Consider the following 20,630-nt stretch of genomic DNA (forward strand, 5'->3'; position numbering starts at 1 on the left):
CCAAACCAGAGAGGAACAGGAAAAAATTAGCCTGCAAGTTTCACACACAGCTGCACAATCAGTGATAAAACCAGAAACCTCTGAGTAGGAGATACTTCCGCAGAGCTGTTTCAGAGTGAACCCCAGCTGGTTGATTTCTCTGTAGCACTTTGGAGTTCATAATTTTAGTTTTAATGTGAAAAATCATAAGAAAATCCAGTATTTTCTGCCACTTTAAAATGTGATCACAAAAAAATGCTGCTATAGTTTCCCTTCAGGCTGTCTCCATTTTCAAACAAAATTACTGCGGTTTTGTTAAAGTAAGGTATTGGATTGGGAATCAAAACTCATTAATATTTTAAGTACTTTGGCACTATGCATTAAACTAACATACGTCTTTGACCAAGATGCAAATAAACCAAGAATAAAAGAGTATTTACAACAATTTCTTGGGAAACAGGACTGGTCTAATCAACACCTACATTTCCCAGTAAGTCACTACACTGACTGTGTCTATCAGCAACATTTACCTAACAATTTTCACAAGGAAAAAAAAATAATCAACCTCTTCAAATCAACAGCACTGATGATTTTCATTCCTTTGTCACTCCCTTGATAGGAAATGATAACCTAAATCCATGAAGACAGAATGTAGGCATTATGAAGAGAGGAACTGAAAATGAGTTTCAAGAATGACTGGGATTCTGTACCATCCAGATACTGTGTGTTACCTTGGAACAGAAGTACCTCTCCAGCAGCTTTTATATTTGGTCTATCCTCAGCTTCTTCTGAGATTATCATAAACATTAAAATACTTTTGGCTGCTGGGCTGTCTCACTATACCAAGAACTAAACACAAAAGAACTTTCATTGAACCTTTAGGAAGTTCAGACTGGAAGCTAGGAAAAGGTTCTTCACTGAGAGGGTGGCCGGGCACTGGCACAGGCTCCCCAGAGCAGTGGTCACAGCACTGAGCCTGCCGGAGTTCAAGAAGTGTTTGAACAGCACTCTCAGCATAGGGTTTAATTTTAGGTAGTACTGTGTAGAGCCAGGAGTTGGACTATGTTCAACTTTCAAAACTGGATTTTTTTTTTCCCTTAAAAGTACCTGTGCACTCAGCTCCTACACCCATGCTAAGTAAATCTTTGACTACGCACCTGTCTAAATCTTTTATACTTTTTTCATATCACGCACAGAAAAAGCTCAGAACCATCACCAGGGTTCAATGTATAATTACGAACTCCAGTACGAAATTATGTATGTATAAACAGCTTTGGGATTTTTTATTTTATTTTTATCCTTCCCCATTTTCCCTTTCCACAGGACTACTTCACCTTTAAATCCTAAAGGTTAACTTTTATTTTTAATTTTGCCACTGGCATATTTACTTTGAATTTACTGCTGTACTGCGTAAATGCTAATATTTCGCAATATATATATAAACCTTTGATTTTGCAATGTTATAATGCTGATTCATTTTGAGATATATCTATATTTAAGGTAAAGAAATACTGCAGCAGTCCCTGGCAGTGGCTTATGTTTGGAAACAGTTTCTATTCATCTGAAACTAGAGGTACTATTATTCATAAAAAATTAATATTTTGCTAAATTTAGCCCATTCTTTTCCCAAATTGTCCACATTGAATGTTATTAATTTGAGCAACTGTGAGTTGTGAACCGTGAATATATATCTGCATGAATACATGAGCTGATGGGTTGATCAAGAATTGCATGCTTTTCATTCTCTCTTTTACTATTGTACTTGTTTTCTGACTTGTCTCTTTTTAGTATGATTTATTATTCAGAAATCAGAAGAATAATAAGAAAAATAATTTCAGATAAATAGTATCCAACCCACATTCCATGCACACGTGTTTCTCCTTACATTAGTGCTTGAATGAAATGACCATTTCCTGAATTACTTTAAATTCCCGTGTCCAAAGATAGGAAGAGCAAACGTAAATGTCTTATTCGAGACCAAACCAAACAGCCATTTAGATTTCAAGTGAACTTGAAAAGACAATGCTATATTAACTCAAACCCGGCAGAATAACTCCATTTATAGAGTTAATATAGAGTTAATAGTTAGAGTTTATAGAGTTAATAACTCCACCCACTCTATTTACACACCACATTTCCTCATATGCATAACTTTTGGAAACATCTACCCTGGGATTGAAATTTTTCAAACATTCTCCCTATCCAAAAATGAACAGTTTGGTAAATAAAACCACATTGCCTCAGCCATTTCACTTATTCACCTGCAAGTGCCAAGAAACTGTAAACACTTCTCAACAGAAAGATAAAACTGCTTGAAAATTGGATCCTTGGTACCAACCTCATCATTTCTGATGATACCTCTCTGATGCCTATCTGATTTGTGAAGCTGAAAAATAACGACTGTTAGAAACTCTGTTCTGGGTGTTCACTAGTTAGGACTTCAAATTTTAGTAGAGTCTAACAAAGTCTTGAAACAATCCAACACTTCCTTATGAAAAGTTACTCAAAACATGCCTATTTTAAAGAAAAAGTGGTTGTTGCAATTGTGCTGTTGAAGATGCCTACTCCTCTTGCAGTAGCTCCTCTTAATACTGATGATCCTGTACATCTAATATACCATTGGTATCTCTGGGTACAGATTCTCCTAAAGTCTCCTATAACCACACTGTGTTTTTTTTCCACATAGCTGAACCCAGCCAGGAATTTTAAATACATCTCCTCAGTTGTAGGTTTTTTATGCAAAAGAAGAAGAAATTCCCGTGTCAGTTCATTGCAATTTTTCTCATCAGTTATGATTTGGGAAGAGATTTTTTGTATCAAAAAAAAAAAGTATCTTATTTAGAGAGATTAAAATTTGACTGAAACTTGCAAAGTGCACGTGCAATCAGCCAGAGCAACCACAGCATTTCACTAATGGCTAGAACTCTGTGCTATCTGGACCAACAGATGTGCTCCAGTCCAACTCTGCCTTGCATCTATACTCTCTTGGTACAACGCTGTACTCAGCCACTGGGTGAGACAGAAACATTTAAACCCACAAACCTGGTGGGCCTCCACTTATCCATAAGCTCATTTGGTGATGTAAGGTGAACAACAGCAGGCAGATAGTCCTTTTAGAAAGTCCTTCCTTAAAAGACCTGTCACTAAATCAGATGGGATTAGTAGACAACCAGAACAGACTGTCTTTGTAACACTGCGAAATGTCATGCTGCACTACAAAAGTCCTATAGCTGTCACTGTGAAGCATTGCTGCTTCATCTTGCTGAGGTGTGCAGGCATATTGTTACACTTGATCTTCTTCCCTTCACTTTTCCCTTGGCTTTAAGCAGGCTCCCAAACAGCACCATCTCTTCCACTAAAATTCCTGGTGTGTGTAAGAGTCCTCACATTTATAAGCTAAAGGCTAGTAACCTAAGGCCACGTGTACATGAAAGAAATGTGCCTCATTGCAGCTATGCTAATGTTGTCACACTGGAACAGATACACACCATATACGTGCTGTAACTTCACAAGCTCAGCTTATACCAGCTTGACTTTACCTGGCAGCACAACAAAATACATTATGTAACTATAGTAAAAGGAACTGCCAAAACACAGAATGGGCTTAAGATAATGAGTTTTCAGAGGTTTGGTGCTGACTACCTATGACTGTCTGTCAAGCTTCATAGCCTAACAATATATGCTCTGTACTTTAAATGTAAAAGAGGGTTAAACTCAGTCAGCTTTAGGATATTCTTTCTTAATTCCAGTCTCTACAAAGCTGCCTTCCAGTATTGATAACAAGTCATATCAGACATCACAAAGAACTGTAAGTTATCATTTTAATTTTGCATTGCTAAATTTAGTTACTAAGACCAGATGCAGTTGCTTCCTTATCTACATAATTTTCTCCGTGCTGTTTAGAAAGTACAGGCCATGTTTACTGCTTTGTAAGTAACTATGAATCTGACACTTTGTTTCCCAGAATTATTTTTCTTACTCCATCTTGACTGGCACTGCCAGAGCACAGCAATCTGCAGAACAATCTCCATGTTTATGATTAAAGAGTTTTTCGTGGTATTACTCATTTCTCTATTTCTCTGGGAGATAGGATAAATATATTCTGTAGTTAAAGGCATACATCTGAAAAAAAAAAAAAAAGATATTTGAATATTTCAGCTCAAGTCTTGTCAAAGGCAGATACAAGAAAATCAATCTCACCCTGGTCTCATTGTGATCTCCTGGATTCTCTCCATTCATGAAATAGAGTATTAGCCAATCTGAATGGAAATATTATCTGTCCTAAAATGATAAGTATTACCCAGAAATGGGCAGGAACGGTTACTTGCTGAAAAGACAAACTTTGAGGGCTGAGCGATAGTCTTAACACAACACCATCTCTTGTGAAACAGATGCTGAAAACGTGCAGCCATGTTCTGTCAGATGCTAACATAACCTTAGCATGTGTTGAAAAGAGAATAGCATACTACCAGGAAAGAAGCATGTAGATGTTACATTTTTAGTAATGAACACAACAAAAGTTTGCAACAAATTTATGCAAAGTCAATGACACTGAAAAAGTCATAAGTCATACTAGCTAAGCATTCCTTCTACAGTGGAGATAAAAACTGCTGGTTTTAATATGCTTGGTAAACTATGCCTGCCTTTGATGGAAGTCTCACAGTCTTCCTTAACAGCAATAGGATTTCATACTGATTAAGATCAGTTGCAACAGGCTTCCTCCTCCATAAAGCCATATTTTCCCTTCCTATTGGTGAAAGACATTTTCCTTTCTCTGTGAGAGAGGACAAAGTTTAAGTCCACCAATTTAAGTACCTGGATATGGCATCAGCATGTGTCCCATCCCTAGCCCTCGCCAGCCCCCCTTCACTAAGCTTTAGTATATTTAATCTCAAAAATACAAAAGCACTGATATCACCATTTTAACAGATGACAAACAAACATATATAGAACTATACAACTTGCTCACATGTGAAAATAAGGAATTGGACCCAAATCATTCCCATGAAGCTTAAAGGTTACATCACACCCTAGGTGTACAGAGATAGGTTCAGAAGCTAAGTTTCTACATTCATTAGATTACCTCTTTTTTCCTTTCTCTCCCCCCACCCCCACCCCTTTCCATCTCCCTCTCAACTCACCTTTTCCTTTCTTTCTCTAACTTTCTAAAGGCCAGAAGGGTACTAATACGACCACACCACTTTTGTGTTGCTGGAGTATGAAATTCCTACTGTCTAGCCCTTTCCCATCCTGAATTATATGCTGATACAGTGTACTATTTTAAAGTGTGAAATAAAGAGGGGAGCAAGGGGAGATAGAGAAAAAAGAAAAGGAAATTACTCCTTATATCACACACATGCAAAAAAAAAAAAAAAAAAACCTTTTCTCACTGCTATTAAACATGTAATAAAGTGAGAATTGTTTCAAAACAAATTTGAGGTACCTTTATCTTTTTCTTCATTCCCTTTACTTAAACTTATTCAAATTTGTGAGCCTAAACTACATGAAGAATATATACCCAAGAAAGGCACATGGACCTCAAACAGTTTTTCTGCAGGTTCTTTGAGGTCCACTTTTTACAAGGAAAAAAGGCTTACAATAAGTTTTATAGTGTGTATCAGACCATAATCAAATATAACCACTGGGTGTCACTAATGTTCTATTTAAAAAAATAATAAAGGTCAGCAATTTACCATCTTTAATGTGTATTTTCAGGTGGAAATATTTCAGCATGCTTTGGCCATCCCCAAGCTCTGAGCCTTCATAAAATACCCACATAGTTATGACCAGCACTAAATTTAAACAGATGAATAAATGGGAGTACAGAATCTCGAGAGTTCTGTGTGCTTTCACAAGAATCAATACTACTCCTGCCTCAACTCTAACTGAATAGTATTCAATTTAGCAAGCAACAAAATCCTGCCACAGAATAACAATACAGGAAAGCAGCTGTTTCTATGCTGTTGTTCTGAGAACAGACCAACCTAATTAGTTGGTGTCAAATACAACAAAAAAAAAAAGCCAATGTGCTCCTACAGTAAAAATCAACAGATCCTTTATTATCATTGCTATCAATTGATACTAAAATCCAGCACTGACAAGCATGCTTTGTATGACTGCATGGTTGATCTGTAAGTGAGCTTTGAAGGCGAAACTCTATGAATTTATTCTCTTTTTACCACCAGTAAATTACTTTTCCACAAGCAATACTCTGGTTCAGCCTGAATAAAGGAAACATATTAAAAGGATATTCTTTCATCAGATCTAGGGAAGGGGGTTGTCAAGGGTCAGGTTGTCAACCTTCTAATTACTTCTTAACAAAATATGTACAAACAATAAATCATTCAAGACAAAAATCTACCCTTTTAAAGTACGCAGTTTCTGCCAGAGCTGAACAATATTCATGTATGCAGAAAGGCAGTTTTCTAGGTGTGTTATCTAAACAGTTCTTTTGATTTTGTATTTGAAAGATCGACTCTAAGACTAACACTTTAAATCTAAAACTACTGAAATCAAGTTTATCCTTGCAGTTTAAGCATCTTCTTTTCTTATTACCAATTCTATTTTTTCCTTTGATATTTTAGTTTGTAAAAAGGAGAGCATTGCCCATTCCCTTGGTTCTTGAATACTGATTGTTATTCAAAAAGAGTAAGCTTTTTACTTCTACACAATCTTGCTATAGTACATTGAGTGTAAGGAATACAAAAATGTTATGCTAATAACAGTATACCTCAGAATAAAGTTTTATATCATCACCAGTGGTTGTATGGTTCACATTCCAAACTAATCATGTCCAATTTCATAAAGGTTTCTGTCTGTAATGACTTTATGCTGTCTGATGGATGACAAAATGACTGGTTCCCCTTCCTCTGCTACTCTGTGATCTAATTATAATATCAGATATCATCTGACATGCAAGTCTATAGGGTCATATGTAGATAATGCATATGTAATGTATATAATATATGTTTGTTCCTGCCTCCTTTCCCCTGGTGCTATGTAACTTTAACATTCAGTATGCATCGCTCAGAGAAGCCTGACAAGATAACATCAACAGATGCAGACTGGTTAAAATAAAGCACAGAAAAGCTAGCAAAATTATCTTGCATTTTTTCCCCATCCTTACATTATTCATTAGATACTAAAATATATATTTTATGTTTTTATTAAAAGGAAGAGATAGATACTTAAAGGAGATATATATTTGAACGACATTTTAACGAGATGGAAAATGACCCTGAAGTGATGCAAGCACACATGGGCCAGAAAAATAGGGCTGATTTGCATTAATCAAGGTCCCAAGTATCTCTTTGGTAAGGGCCATTTCTAAATACAGTTTCCTTGATTATAGCATGAAGAGAGAGATTCTGGGATCAGAAGAACAGCTTCATAACTGAAGGTTCTCTGGTGTCTGTCAAGCCCACAACACCAAACACACACACGTACTTCTGGAAATAAAGAACAAAGCTAAAAGTCACTATAAGACAAAGATCTTGTCTCTCGCTCTCAAGACAAAGGAAGACAGAATTTTTCTATGATCACTTCTCTGAACAGGTGCCCCTATTCCTAAATTGTTTTTTCTCTCTAAGTAAATTGGATATTCCATGTTTTTTGTAATCTTTCGGGTTTTCAGGGGGAGAGGGGAGTTGGTTTGCAACTGTCCATGTTCCCAGAGATATTTTCTTTAACTTATAAAACTGTAATAAGAAGACTGAAAGGCTTCTGCTGTATCTCTCTAAGCATCCATTCTGTCAGTATATGCTCTTCCTGGAACATAAAATGTTATGTGTTGTTGCCCTGGAGGATGCTTAGTCATTTTTCCAAGGCATATACAAGAGTATTCCTTGGGCAATTATTCTGATCTATTTCACAGTATTGCTACTTACTAATTGCTAGCAAAGAGGAACAAATTTGCACTTTGGGACAGTAAACTGGAAACCAAACAGTAAATATTTAAGAATAGCATAGCTGAGAACAAAGCTATACAAATGCGTATTTGTTTGGCTAGCATAAATCATCTGGACACCACCTTGCAGACAACATCTTTTCCCCAAAATGTTATCTGCAAATAAGAATCCAGAACTGTTCCAGCCTCCTCCCACCCCTTCTTGTTGGATCTTCTACTAGACATCCAATTCCAATGCTGTTCTACCTGCTGCATGCTCCAAAACATGGAGGAGAGAATTTAATGGAAGTGATCATTCATTTTCTCCCTTGATCGGTTAGGGCAAAGAAAATTTAGTGAATCATTTTGATATTTTGTGTAGGTGCTTCATATTTTTTTCAAAATAGTAAATGTAAGGTCTACTGAACTCTGAGATGAACTTACAGGCAAAAATAATTTACAATTGCACCTTATTGGGCAGACAAATCATGAAGAAAAGCAGTGTCATAAGAAGCTTCCTTTATGACCAGTGTCACATCTAATCAGACCAGTGGTGATTTCTACCATTGGCAGAACCAACAAGTCTGAAGCACCTCAGTTACCATGAGGAACATTTTACCAAACGAATCACAGAACTTTCTCACAGCTAACACCACCTGGCAGAGTTCTGAAATGCTAGTGTTTGTTACCTTATGAATCCAACCCCTTCTATGTATAGTAGCACAGACTACTTCCCCTCCTACTGCATCCGGGGAGAAACTAAAGCAAATTTTGACACACAGGCGAACACCACTCAAAAGGTACTTACATATTTTTACTGCCTTTTCTGCAATAAGTGTGTTGTCCTCCCAGATTCAATAAATAAATAAATCACACTGGCTGTGCTGGCTTGTCATTTTATCTCCCACCTCCATCTGTTCAGTTGCTCTCAGCTGGAAATAGGAGAAAAACAAGCAACATTCAAATACCCTGCTCCCTGGAACATGGAGCAGTGAAGAGACCAAATTTTAGAAACAGAACAATATTATTTATATATATATATGCACACACACACTTTTTTAAATGCACAACTTATGTATATTGTATATATTTTTTTTCCGTCAAAAAAATACAAATTGTATAGTCAGGTCAACATGACTACGAAATGACTGAACACAAGTGCAGATAACAGTAAAATTTCTATAGGACTCTGGGCTCCATAGAGCAAAATACATAGACCCCGTCACTTCTCTTCCCCATTTAAAAAAAAAAAAAAAAGGTAGAGCTATTTTCAGTCTCTGCAGTTGGGATTGGAAAGAATTTCTGATGCTTTTGCAGCATCAGTTCCCAGGTTTCCCACATTAGGTGGAGTAAGGGGTGGAAAGAAAAAAATAAAAACCATATTTCAGGCAGCTCAGTGTCTGACAGTCCCAAATAACTGAATTATTACATCAACTTTTTTTTTTTTTTTTTTTTGAGTTTTCGAATTCCTGCTTCATAGTTGTTCTGGTTTAAATTTAATAATGTTTCAAAGTTTTCTGCAGAACAGGGATTTCAGTCAACAGCCAGCTCTATATATTAATCTGTTTGTTACTTTGTTAGGACAACTGCACAGATGGAGACTCTACACTGGTGCTAGAGGTCTAAGCACCCAAGCATCAAATTAAGCTATACAAACCATAATAAATTATTATATAGCTAGATTGCAATGTAGCTGATTTATATCTACTACTTTTCTTAGTCATGGCAGGACTAAATAATTAAGTCATTTGCAATGCTGAACCATCTCTCCTAGGCATCTCTCCTTTTCAAAGTTGGATTTTATTTTTTTGCATTTCAGGCTAAGACATAATGGAATAATTAATCTTTGTGCTGAGTCTGAGCCCAGCGCAAGAACCAAATGGAGAGCACTTGGCTTCTCTCAAGCTTGCTATGGTTACTTCATATCTGTGATACAAAGCAGAACAAATGCAAGGCTGACCTCACCCACCACTTGCAGCAACAGACACGGGGTACTGTGCTGCCACCCACAAAACGCAGTTGGAAACAGAAGAAATTCAGCCTGGATGTTTCCTATTCTAGGGGATCTCTAGAGCAATGAGGAGAGGCAGAAGGTAAGAGGTAGCAACTACTGCTCCCATCACCATCTCATCACAAGAATCTGTCAGCAAAACAGTGACAGATGCTTTAGCTAAATGAAAGCTGATGATTCCAGAACAGGCTGATGTATCACAATGAGGTGCTGGGACAGCGAACTGGAGACCATTTGAACATCAGAATACACTGCTTATAGATCCTATATGCTGTACTTCACATTTTTTAGCATGGTTCAGTAACACAACACAGCTGGTGTCCAAACAGATGGAAAAACAGCTATCCAAGATGTTGAGTTTGCGGCCCTACTCATACTATCACACAGCTGGTCCTCTTAGTAAAACCGTACATTTCAGACCTTAACATTTATCCCTGATACTAAAAGCTCGTAGTCTGAGGCACTATACAGATGGACCACCGCACAGCCCTGGTTGGGCTGCACAGGCAGTGCCAAAATAAAGCTGCTTTAAATAGGTTATTTGACCAAGAATGACGGCAAACACCCTTCACCAACAAACGCAGCAGCAATTGTCATTTTTTATTTGATTTGCTTAACTCTGAAAATGAAAATATAGACTCTGATAACTGTAAGGTCATAAAGAAATGAACCTTTTTGGGTACTTCATTAGTAATATATAAGAAATACCATAAGATTCAAATAACAGATTGCTTGTCCTGCTACCTTAATTTCTGGATTTATATATTTGCTGGAATAGCAAAGCAAAGCAAAACATAATGTTGATCAGATACAGAGAAAAATATTGTTTACATTGATAAGGCTCCTTTATATTTATACCATCCATGGAAATTCCAAAATATTACGAACAAAGAGATTTGACTTGTTTTCAGATGACTTTCAGAAAACAAATATCCAGAGGAAAATTTAAAAAAAAAAAAAAAGCAAGTTTTTCCACAATTTTAACATATGGAAAATTATACAATTTTCTACTCCTCTTACCACAGCAAACCTTTGTGAACAGATGGTAGCAGATCTGTGTGATGCAGTGGGCAGCATTTCCATATCACGCTGCTGGCAAATATCAGTGACATTTAACTCGTTTACTCATGCACACCCTCAGAACATGCACGCATTGCTGCTCTGTCAGAGGCGTTTGGCACATACAAGCCCTCTCCTTAATACTACCACTTGCTTCCTCTAACCAAAGTTATTGACATTAGTTTCCTCCTGTGCCGAGTGAGCCAGAACGATCACGGAATCAAAGAACGTCTTGTGCTGGAAGGAACCTTAAGATCATCTAGTTCCAAACCCCTGGCCTGGGCAGGAATGCCACCCAATAGATCAGCTTGCTTAGGGCATCATCCAACCTGGTCTTGAACACCTCCAGGGACGGGGCATCCACAACAGGCGCTCACTGCAGCCTGTCCACCAACATAAGCCTAATTAAAGTTCTCTTCTTTACCCCACCATGAATTTCAATAGCATGTACAAGGGACTTCTGCATTTGATCAAACTGAGTTAGGGAATTCAAGAGTTTAGGGAGATGGAGTGGGAAAAATAAAGCAGAAAGCATTGGGGGGGTGGGGGGGAGCACAAGCTAACGGGTAAGAAAACACAACAAGACCCCAAAGACATACACACACAAATTAAAGAAAACCTGAAACACTCTTCCCACCAAGTCACTGGCAAAAACCATGGGTTTAATTAGGTCCAAATTTTACCTTTTGTCTCAACTTAATTTAAGGTATGTAACAGGATAGGCACAGTGCCCTTTCAGTGAACTCTTTGCCCACTATCATTAATAATGGCTAGCATTCAGTTCATTTCTCATATCCTGTTTGCGGTTGTAGGAACCAAGAGGATGTTTCTCATAGGCATCATCTTTATTACTATCTCAGAATTGTCTGCAAGATCAGAACACACAGCTCACATCCCAAAATAATCCTAGAGATTCTCAGCGCTACTTAATATAAAGATTCAAGCAAATTTCACTTTAACACATACTAAAGCATTGTGCAGATCAGTTTGAAGACTAGAGTAAAATCTACATGCTCCTTACAGATATGTTGATTGGCAATCAGTCATCCTTAACTATCCCTGCACAGTGAATCTCCACAGTTATAAACCTCTACAGATCCCTCAAATTCGCAGGAGAGAAGGTGTAAAAAGAATTAGTTGTTCCATTTATAATCTTCTGGGAAATATATTTAGCTTACTGTTAACAGTAACTTGTTTTTTATTATTTACTATTAGCAATGCAAATCCCACAAAGGAATGCCAGTCACCAATTTAAAACTAAGAAGTCCATAGAGCTTCACAGATCATACATGTCATCCTTGAACTGACCTCTGAGGAATCTTGCATGAAAAACAATTTATTTTAGCAACTGAATACAGGGAAAGCACTTTGCTCTTGAGGTATGTGCCAGAAGTGCCACATCCTGAGTGGCATTTGCAAATATATAACATATATACTTTAAATATTAATAATTTTCTTTGTATAACTGCTAAAAAAAATGCCAAGGTTCTTCTGTGGACACAAAAATACGAACAGGTGTTAAACCAAGCAACCTCTGCTGAAGTTAAGTGAACTCCACTGCAGTTATGGCTCACTAACTCCCACAGCCACACAAAGATGATGAACTTCTGCCTTCCTGAAGTAAAAATTTAGATAGTAACTGTTCTGGACAAAATACCTATGACTAAGTAAGCTCAGGGAGAGAGGCTTTGTGAAGGTCTCAGTTGCAGGGTTTATAGTACTTAGAAAAAAATCACAGAAACAATATAAATCAAGAGACCAACTTCAGCTGCAAGCTCCATAGGATACGTATTAAAGATCTTACATGGTCACTGCCATTAAGGAGCAAAGAAAGGCAAAATCCCCAGTTATTTTTCTGACTAAGTCTCTAAGCGTCCACTTGCAACTTGAGCTACTAGCACTTAAACAGAAAAGCATCTAGAAGTCAGTCATCTGAAGTCATTTGGTCAGATGCCAAGCAAATACCTGTCAGTCCCTTTCCTAGTAAGTCTATTTGCAGTTACCTCTGAACACAGGACTCTGTCTCTAAAATATTTCCTTAATCTAAAATAAATAAGTACATCATTAAATGGTAATTTGACACTTTATTAAGAAAATGCCAGTAACTCAAACCTAACTCACTAAAAGACTGCTCACAAGCATTACTGTTGCTTCCTACCTCCTGAAGTTTACTTCACTGAGACTGTTTTAGAAAGGATAAAAACAGCTAAATAATATTCAGTGCAACTGATTCCCGTGAATTTAGTTTTAATATAGAGAGGCATATAAGTTCTTTGCTTCTTATGGTCACAAAGCGGTCAGACTGGAGATACTTGGGGAAAAAAAAAAAAAAGATTTTTAACTTTTCATTTCTCAGGAGATTTTGTATTTTCAACTTTTTAGTCTGATTGATATATAGAGAAAAATATCAGAATCCTGTACAGTCCCAGTTACTACTAAGTACACGCTCAGTTCTATATCCACAGCTTTTTAAGAGTTAATCAGACAAGAGAAACTCAAGTATAAAAATAAATGTCATCAGGGAGCAGAGTTGGTGAGATATGGCTCAGTTATATCAGTAAGGAAGAATATTGATAACTATTTTACTTCATTTCAAATGGTTCAAATGGTCTTAATAGGCTCACTGGAAATGCATAAAGCTTGTCGTCCCAAAGTTACCCAGAGTAACCACATTTGCACTGCCTAAGTCACACCCCAATATATACAGGCATTACACTGTTGTTCTCAACACAAGAAAATACCGTTAGGGTAACTAGCAATGGTTCAGCTCTTGAGTATCAACAAGGTCACGGAGCGTATGCTACTGACTTGAGTACTGAAGAGTTAATTATTAGCCCTCAGAAAATTACCAGACCAAATCAAACCCCAGCAGCGTGCGCACAGATCAATTACACTGAACTGTGAACTGTTGCACAATGGACTAGTTCACAGCATCATTTAGTACATCTCTCTTCATGCTGCATTCCCTGCAAAATCAAGAAACTGGTAAACTCTTCCAGAGAGCACTTTGAAAAACCTACAGTTCGGTACCCTACATGAGTTGTTCCTCAGATTGCTCTGTTGAGTACATAAGGAACACAAATTAAACTATTTGGATACTGTTTCCACTCCTTTTCCTCCACCAATGCTAATATACATTTATCTAGAAAAATAGTGCTTATTGTTTTTAATATTGCAAATGTAGAAGAAAATAGGTTCATAGTGACATTCAACAACTAAATACATAAATGATTTCATATTTTAGTTCCATCTGCAGTTGAAAGGACACAAAAGTGACAGCTATAATGTTAAGAGCTCAGTTGTTTTCACTTGCAACTTAAAAGCCCATATTACAATCATTTGAAGCATAGATAACATTACAGTGGACTCAAGGTACCAAAAGCCAGTGAGTCTTAAGAATCTGTTGTTTTAGGATACATTCAGATACACATAGGAAATAAGTTCAGCAGAATGACACAGGAAGTAAAATGTAGATTTATATGTTGCTTTAAAAAAACATTCTACATAAGTACCAGTAAAATTCAAGGAGAGTACCAATAGGAATGCAAAATGAAAATAAGACAAGAGAAAAGCTACTCCCTTACAGATTCTTGTTCTTATTGGAATAACAATAGCTTTCTTATAAAGTAAGGATGTGTTAGTGACAAAGCACCATGAATTTGCAGAAATACATGGTACAAGAGCTACCAAGAAAGCAAAACACACATAAATTGAGAATAAACTTTTCAAATGAGGGTCTGGAGTGTTTTGGCATATGTTCCCCAAAAAGGCTTTTAATTCAAGTCTTCCTTAGTTCTTCCTTGAAGAAACAGTCTGTACCTGAAATCAGGCTTCAGAAATTCACAATCGGAATCTTGTTCTGGTGTCCTCCAGTTCCTAGATAAGAGCCTGTACTATAAATAACCGCGTTACACCTTTATCACCTTAAGAACAGAAATGTCTGCCTCTGAGACATAAAAATTAAAACCTTACTGTAGCATAATACAACTCAATTTTGTTTCACCCTTCTTAAGGACATATGTGTCTGAGGCCCTGTTTGTTTGTTTAAAAATATGACCAGGAGAAATGCCTGGAAAATCCTTCATATACATCTACTGTCTTCAAAACACAGTCTCATATAGAATGCTTAATCAGGAAAGTTATTTGTATGTAATTGACTATAAAATCATTTGTTGTTTTACTGAATCATCATTTAGAGTGAAAGTTGAAGAATACGCACTTAGAATCCCGCCAGTGAGTTCACAAATAACCACGTGCATTTAATCCTTTTCTTCCTGATGCTTGTGAGATTTATAGAAGATACACATGATCAGAACTGCAAAAGTAGAAAGCATCATTCTTCCATCTGATGAAAAATATTTATTAAAACAACACTGCCTCCTACATTATGTTAGGATCCAAACTCTCTGAAAGTGATTCCAAACATTTGTTCACTAGAAATTTCACTAATATTCTCTATAGCATTAGCGTTTAGCAGAGAGCAAAAAGAATAAACTGAACCAACAGGACTAGTTAATACTTAATTGTATGTCACTAATGTACAATGTTATGCCACATATCACTACTTGCAGTAACTCGGGTTTACGTTGTCTCTGCTTTCTTAGCATTTGGGTATTTACAACAGAAAAATAAACAAACAACTCAATCATTGCTTTAAAAAAAATCCCATCCCATACAACTCTCTCCAAAAATTCTAGCCATCTGGAGCTGGCATCATGACTAGACAGACTGGGAAGGAAAGAAAGAAAAGCCTTGAAGCTTCTGAAGAAAAGTAAGATATAGGGCTCCCAGAAATCACCTGCCTTAGTCATGGAGTCAGCACTGTTGAACAAGTGCCTCAAATCCTTTGTGCTGTTTTAACTATCTGTCCTTTTCCCTACCCCACAATTTAATTAGATTACACTTTTAAAACAGTGGTTCTTTCCCTCCACAGGTTTCTGATTGTGGTTTAAAAGAACTCTTGAAAAGATGCAATTTAGGAGCAGCTTTTAATGTTACTGTTTTTTTATTTCACTCAGCTTCATTCTTTAAAATTGAAGCATTGGTGATTACAGGAGAGTAATGGTCCACAGTGGTGGACACGTTTAGACACCCAACTACTGCAGAAAGCGTTCAGCATTTATGTACCCTTGAGGAAGGAGAACCTTCAGTTTCTAGAAACATGATCTTTTAAAAATATCCAAGCAAAAATGGTGCTGTAACAAGGTCTTTGCAGCAGTATAGAAGTGATCATCCTTCACAGATGAATGTCTTCTTCAGCACACAATGAGCAACAGTTTACAAAGTTATTAGACCAATCCTATTCTTTCAGTAATACCAAAAGTACAGCAACAAAAACACATCCCAGTTTAGAAATTAATAGCAGAAAAGAGGTGCCACATATTATGGGTTGAAGCATGTGATTTTCTCCAAGCTAACAGCTGAATTTGAATTCCAGAGGGAAAAAAAAAAAAAGTAGCTTTTCTTCAAATAAAAATACAATTTTTTCAAGAATGCAGTGAAGATTCAAGGCAGACATCACAAATCACGAGGAAAACATTCACAGAATCATAAAAGCATTGTGCTTAAAAGCTCTCTGTCTCTTGTGAACAGGTAAAGGCCTTCAGCAGAACAGGAACTGACACAGTGGTCCAAACAGGGTGTGCTCCTCATTCTTCGAGATAACCAAGTCAAGAATGCAGCATTTCACTTCTGAAATAAAACACGGTCCAATATGGCTATTTATCTTCCATAATGTTTCTTCAGACTTTTTTTTTTGACCCAGGCTATGGGCAGAACATTTCTTTCATGTGTGCTTTAGGACTTCTTCTTGTGCAAATTCCACAGTGTAGTCTTCTGAACCATTTCTTCCCTTCCCCATAAGACACTTGGATTTTTACCCTTCTACCACTAAGCAAACCTAGAAAAAAAATGGCTATATGTTCTTTTGTTGTTGTTGTTTTGGTTTTGCTTGTTTTATAATCATGATTTCTATACCAACACGTATTTCCTTCTGATTATTCTGTATAACATCTTATTTTGCCAAGCAAATATATTCCTTCCTACAGCAAATGAAAAAAAAAAAAGTTATTTCTCCATAGCATCTGTGTAGCTCAGTGCCTGCTTTCTAAATTTGGATCTCTCTCATTTGCCTCTCTCTCACTCGTATAGGAAGCCACAGAAAGGAAGGTGAAAGTCCCAGCCTTTGAATACTTACAGGTTTGGTTTTTTTTCTTTCCTTGTAGTTTGGAGAAGGCAAACAAAGAGTCATCCATACATACCATGCAAACAAGGTCTTGAGAGGTCATCTAATCCACTGTGCTAGACCAAGCCAGGAGCAAAGTACCCTAAGCGTTCCTAACACCTTGTTAAATCTCCAACTAAGGTGCTGCTCCAACTATGGTTTATTAGCATAAATTAAACTGTCATTTTGGTTCTGTCCAGCAGCTGCTTTCCTGCAGTAATAGGACCTCTCCTCCCCCAATTCCAATTAATTTCAAGCCAAAGGAGGGAATTCCTGGGCAAACAGCTTACAGTAGAGGTACTGCCAATACTTTCCTTACTTGGTAACCCTACGCAAAGTTATTGAACAATGCAACACGCTAGTCAGGAACGAAAATGAAAAAAAATGTCCCTTACGTGTTTCTTTTTCCCCTCAGAGAGAGAAGGAGGGGGGAGAATGGGAGAGATTGCTACATGTTCTTGTGCATAGAAACCACCGTTATATGCACTGAAAACCATTACAACATGAGATATTTAAGTCACAAATAAGGATGAATCAAGGTAAATGAAACTTGATCTGTCAGCAAAACTCAGGTGAAAATATTTTTTTTCAGGAGGAATGGGAAGGGCTTATCTGCAGGTACATGGAGAGCAATCCTTGCGCAAAGGTCTGCGTATGGACCTGACCATGTCTATAGGCTTCCACAGCCCCAAACACAGTATTTTACTAGGAAATCCCTATTTTGGGATTATTTTCACTTTAAAGAGGACTCTTACCAGCTTCAGAGTAACATGCATTCTCTGTCCCACAACAAAGTCACAGTGGAATAAGAGCACCACACAAGTCAAACACTAAAAAAATCCCTCACCAGCTCAAACAGTAAGTCTTTCTCACAGCTGGCATGCGTAAGAATTACTGGCACTCTTAGTCTGACTAGGTAACAGAAGTCTGAGCTAAAAGCCCACCAGCCATGTCTGTCACCCAGTAAGATCAAAGTGGTCCTGCAAGTACTCTACTTGTATTTAATATTCTTTGCAAAGAAAACCAGATAGCTTTACTACACCTAGGAGAGGAAAATGCTTTTCTTAAGATTATACTGTTCTCCTGTCATCCTATTTAATATTATGCCTGCCTGCACTGATTATCTATTCAAAAGCTCCTTATATTTTCAGGCATTAGTTAAACTTTATTCCACTGATTTCCAAAAATACACTGGTTTTCCCTTTAAGTCCTGCTGCATGCATTTGAAAAATCTTACCAAAACAGAAATCAGTTGTAAGTTAGCACACATTTTATGTGGAAGATAAACAGAAAAGTCATGGAATAGTAAGTATCAGTGGAAGCATATGAACGTTCTATAGTAGCTTCATATGTAACCTGGCCAACTGAAGATCAAAATGGTTATCTCCCATTTCGTGTCAAATAGAGATACCATCCCCTTTAAAAGGGAACGGCCATTAAGTAGCATGGGAATAGGGTCGATCTTACTTTTTTGACATTTTTGTTGGGTTTTTGGTGTGGGTTTTTTTTCCCATTAAAAGGTGACTTCATTATATTTTAATTTACCGCTGCATTCTGAGTAAACTCATTTGTTCAGTAAGAGATGTGTACTTTCAAGAAGCAGTATAAGGCAAAAAAAAAAAAAAGGCAAGGGGAAATAGAAACGTTGGGGTGCAGTTGGGCCTTGGGATGCGTGACCTATGCCTCCTGCCACGAATAAACGTCCAAGGAGAGGAAAGGGTGCTAGTTTTCTCATCAAGGTGCTGTAAAATGGATGTTTACAAGTTTGAAACACTTGTTTATCATTGACACAAAGCAGTTCTCTTGATCCAAGGGGGCCCACAGTGCTCCCGGTACCTGCTGCAGGCTGTACCACCCCACAGGCTCTGTTCAAACATGAACAGCAGCTGGAGGGATACTCACGGATTCCCAAGAGCTTAGTGAGAACTTTGAAACATGACAGAAAGTGATGCTCTTTAATGGAAAAAAACACTCTCTGACACAACGTGAATAAACGGGCAGCCTGCTCCCTGCACCTGCGGCGTGCAGCGCACCTGAGCATCGCCGGTCCAGCCGCAGGCTTCCAGTCAGCGAGGCGCTGCCCGGGCTCCTCTGACCTGAGAGCTTCCCTCACGCCTCCAGCTCTCCAGCCCACCTCCAGGCTGGATAAACCCCCCTTAAAAAACTCTTTCCCCCCCCTCCTGCTCCTAGGAGGCGCCCTGCCGCATTCTCACCTCAAGGCGTCAGCCGAGCGCCCGGCACCCCGAGGCTCCTCAGCCGCCCCCCCGCGCCCCTCCGCTGTCGCCCCTCCGCTCTCCCCCCTCAGCTCTCTTCAGGCGTCCCGCACGCGGGCCTCCGCAGCTCGCGCGAGCTCCTCACAGCGCGGCTTCCGCCCCCTCCCCATCCACCCATCACCCGCCTAATGGCCGGGCGCGCGCACAGCCTCCCTCCCCAGCTGCCGCCGCTCGCGCAGGGGCGGTTGCTGCTGCTCGCGCCTCACCTGACTCGGGCGCTGCCCAGCGCCTGCGCCGCCTCCCCCCCCTCTCCCCTTTGCCTTCCTCCCTCCCTCGTGCGCGTCCCCGTGGCGGGCAGTGCCCGTGCCCGTGCCCGTGCGGCGGGCGGGAGCGCGGAGCCATCCGGGTCTTGCTCGCTCGGTGCGCGGCGGACGCGGCGCTGCCGTCCCCGGGCGAGCCGGGGTGTGTGTGTGGGGGGAGGGGGCCGCCATGCACCTCCACCAGGTGCTCACCGGCGCTGTCAACCCCGGGGACAACTGCTACTCGGTGGGCAGCGTCGAGGACGTCCCCTTCACGGTAACGGCAGAGGGGGGCGATCGCTGAGAGGGGGGCGAAAGCGGAGGGGTTGTGGGGGGTACAGGCGGCCGCGGGGGCGCTGCCGGGGGGCACCGGAGCTCTCCCGGCCCCGCAGCCCCCCGGCGGGCAGGGCCGGCCCCGCCGTGGCCGTCGGGAGGGGCCGGGCGGGCTGCGGTGCCCCCGCGGCGCTCCGAGGGCCGGGGGCCCTGTGCCCTGGGCTGGGGGAAAGCCCCGAGCTGGGTGGCCTCAGCCTGGGGGGTCGCTTCCTTGCCTCTTTTTTTTTTTTTTTTCTTTTCCTCTTTTCCTGAACACGAATGGTGTCTTTCTGCAGGGAGAAAATACTCTGCTGCACCAGGCATCTGAAGAGGCCTCTCCGCTATCCATGGGCGGTTGGCTTCAGTTACTGTGGTTAAAAAAACACAAATTTCTTTGGCAGATGCTTCTGTAAAAGTAGATGAAAAGAGACACCTTCGGTAAATTTCAGGGGTCTGTGAATTTACGTAATAAATCTGCTTATCATCCACGGGCTATTTCTTGTCAATTCCCATGTCGATTTTGACTTCCTTAGTTTCTGATGTCTGATTTTAACGAGTGATCACCTTCTGCAGCGCTTAGCACACTAAAAGCTAATCAGTATGTTATTTGTAAATAAATTGTCTCATTAGACTTCGTGTTAACATCTAC

The 20,630-nt window shown here is 39.3% G+C and overlaps 1 protein-coding gene across 1 annotated transcript in view; it reads left to right on the forward strand.

The window, feature by feature from the left end:
* The first annotated feature begins 19,644 nt into the window (after nucleotides 1-19,644).
* Nucleotides 19,645-20,630, forward strand: part of DMXL2 (Dmx like 2) — a 55,011-nt gene continuing 54,025 nt past the window's right edge. Inside the window, exon 1 of the mRNA XM_035553927.2 lies at nucleotides 19,645-19,946. Within this exon, the coding sequence (XP_035409820.1) occupies nucleotides 19,860-19,946 (87 nt within the window). The 5' untranslated portion in view covers nucleotides 19,645-19,859. The remainder of the gene's footprint in view (nucleotides 19,947-20,630) is intronic.

Source organism: Cygnus atratus, chromosome 11 (assembly GCF_013377495.2).
Source record: "Cygnus atratus isolate AKBS03 ecotype Queensland, Australia chromosome 11, CAtr_DNAZoo_HiC_assembly, whole genome shotgun sequence".
Classification (NCBI taxonomy): domain Eukaryota; kingdom Metazoa; phylum Chordata; class Aves; order Anseriformes; family Anatidae; genus Cygnus; species Cygnus atratus.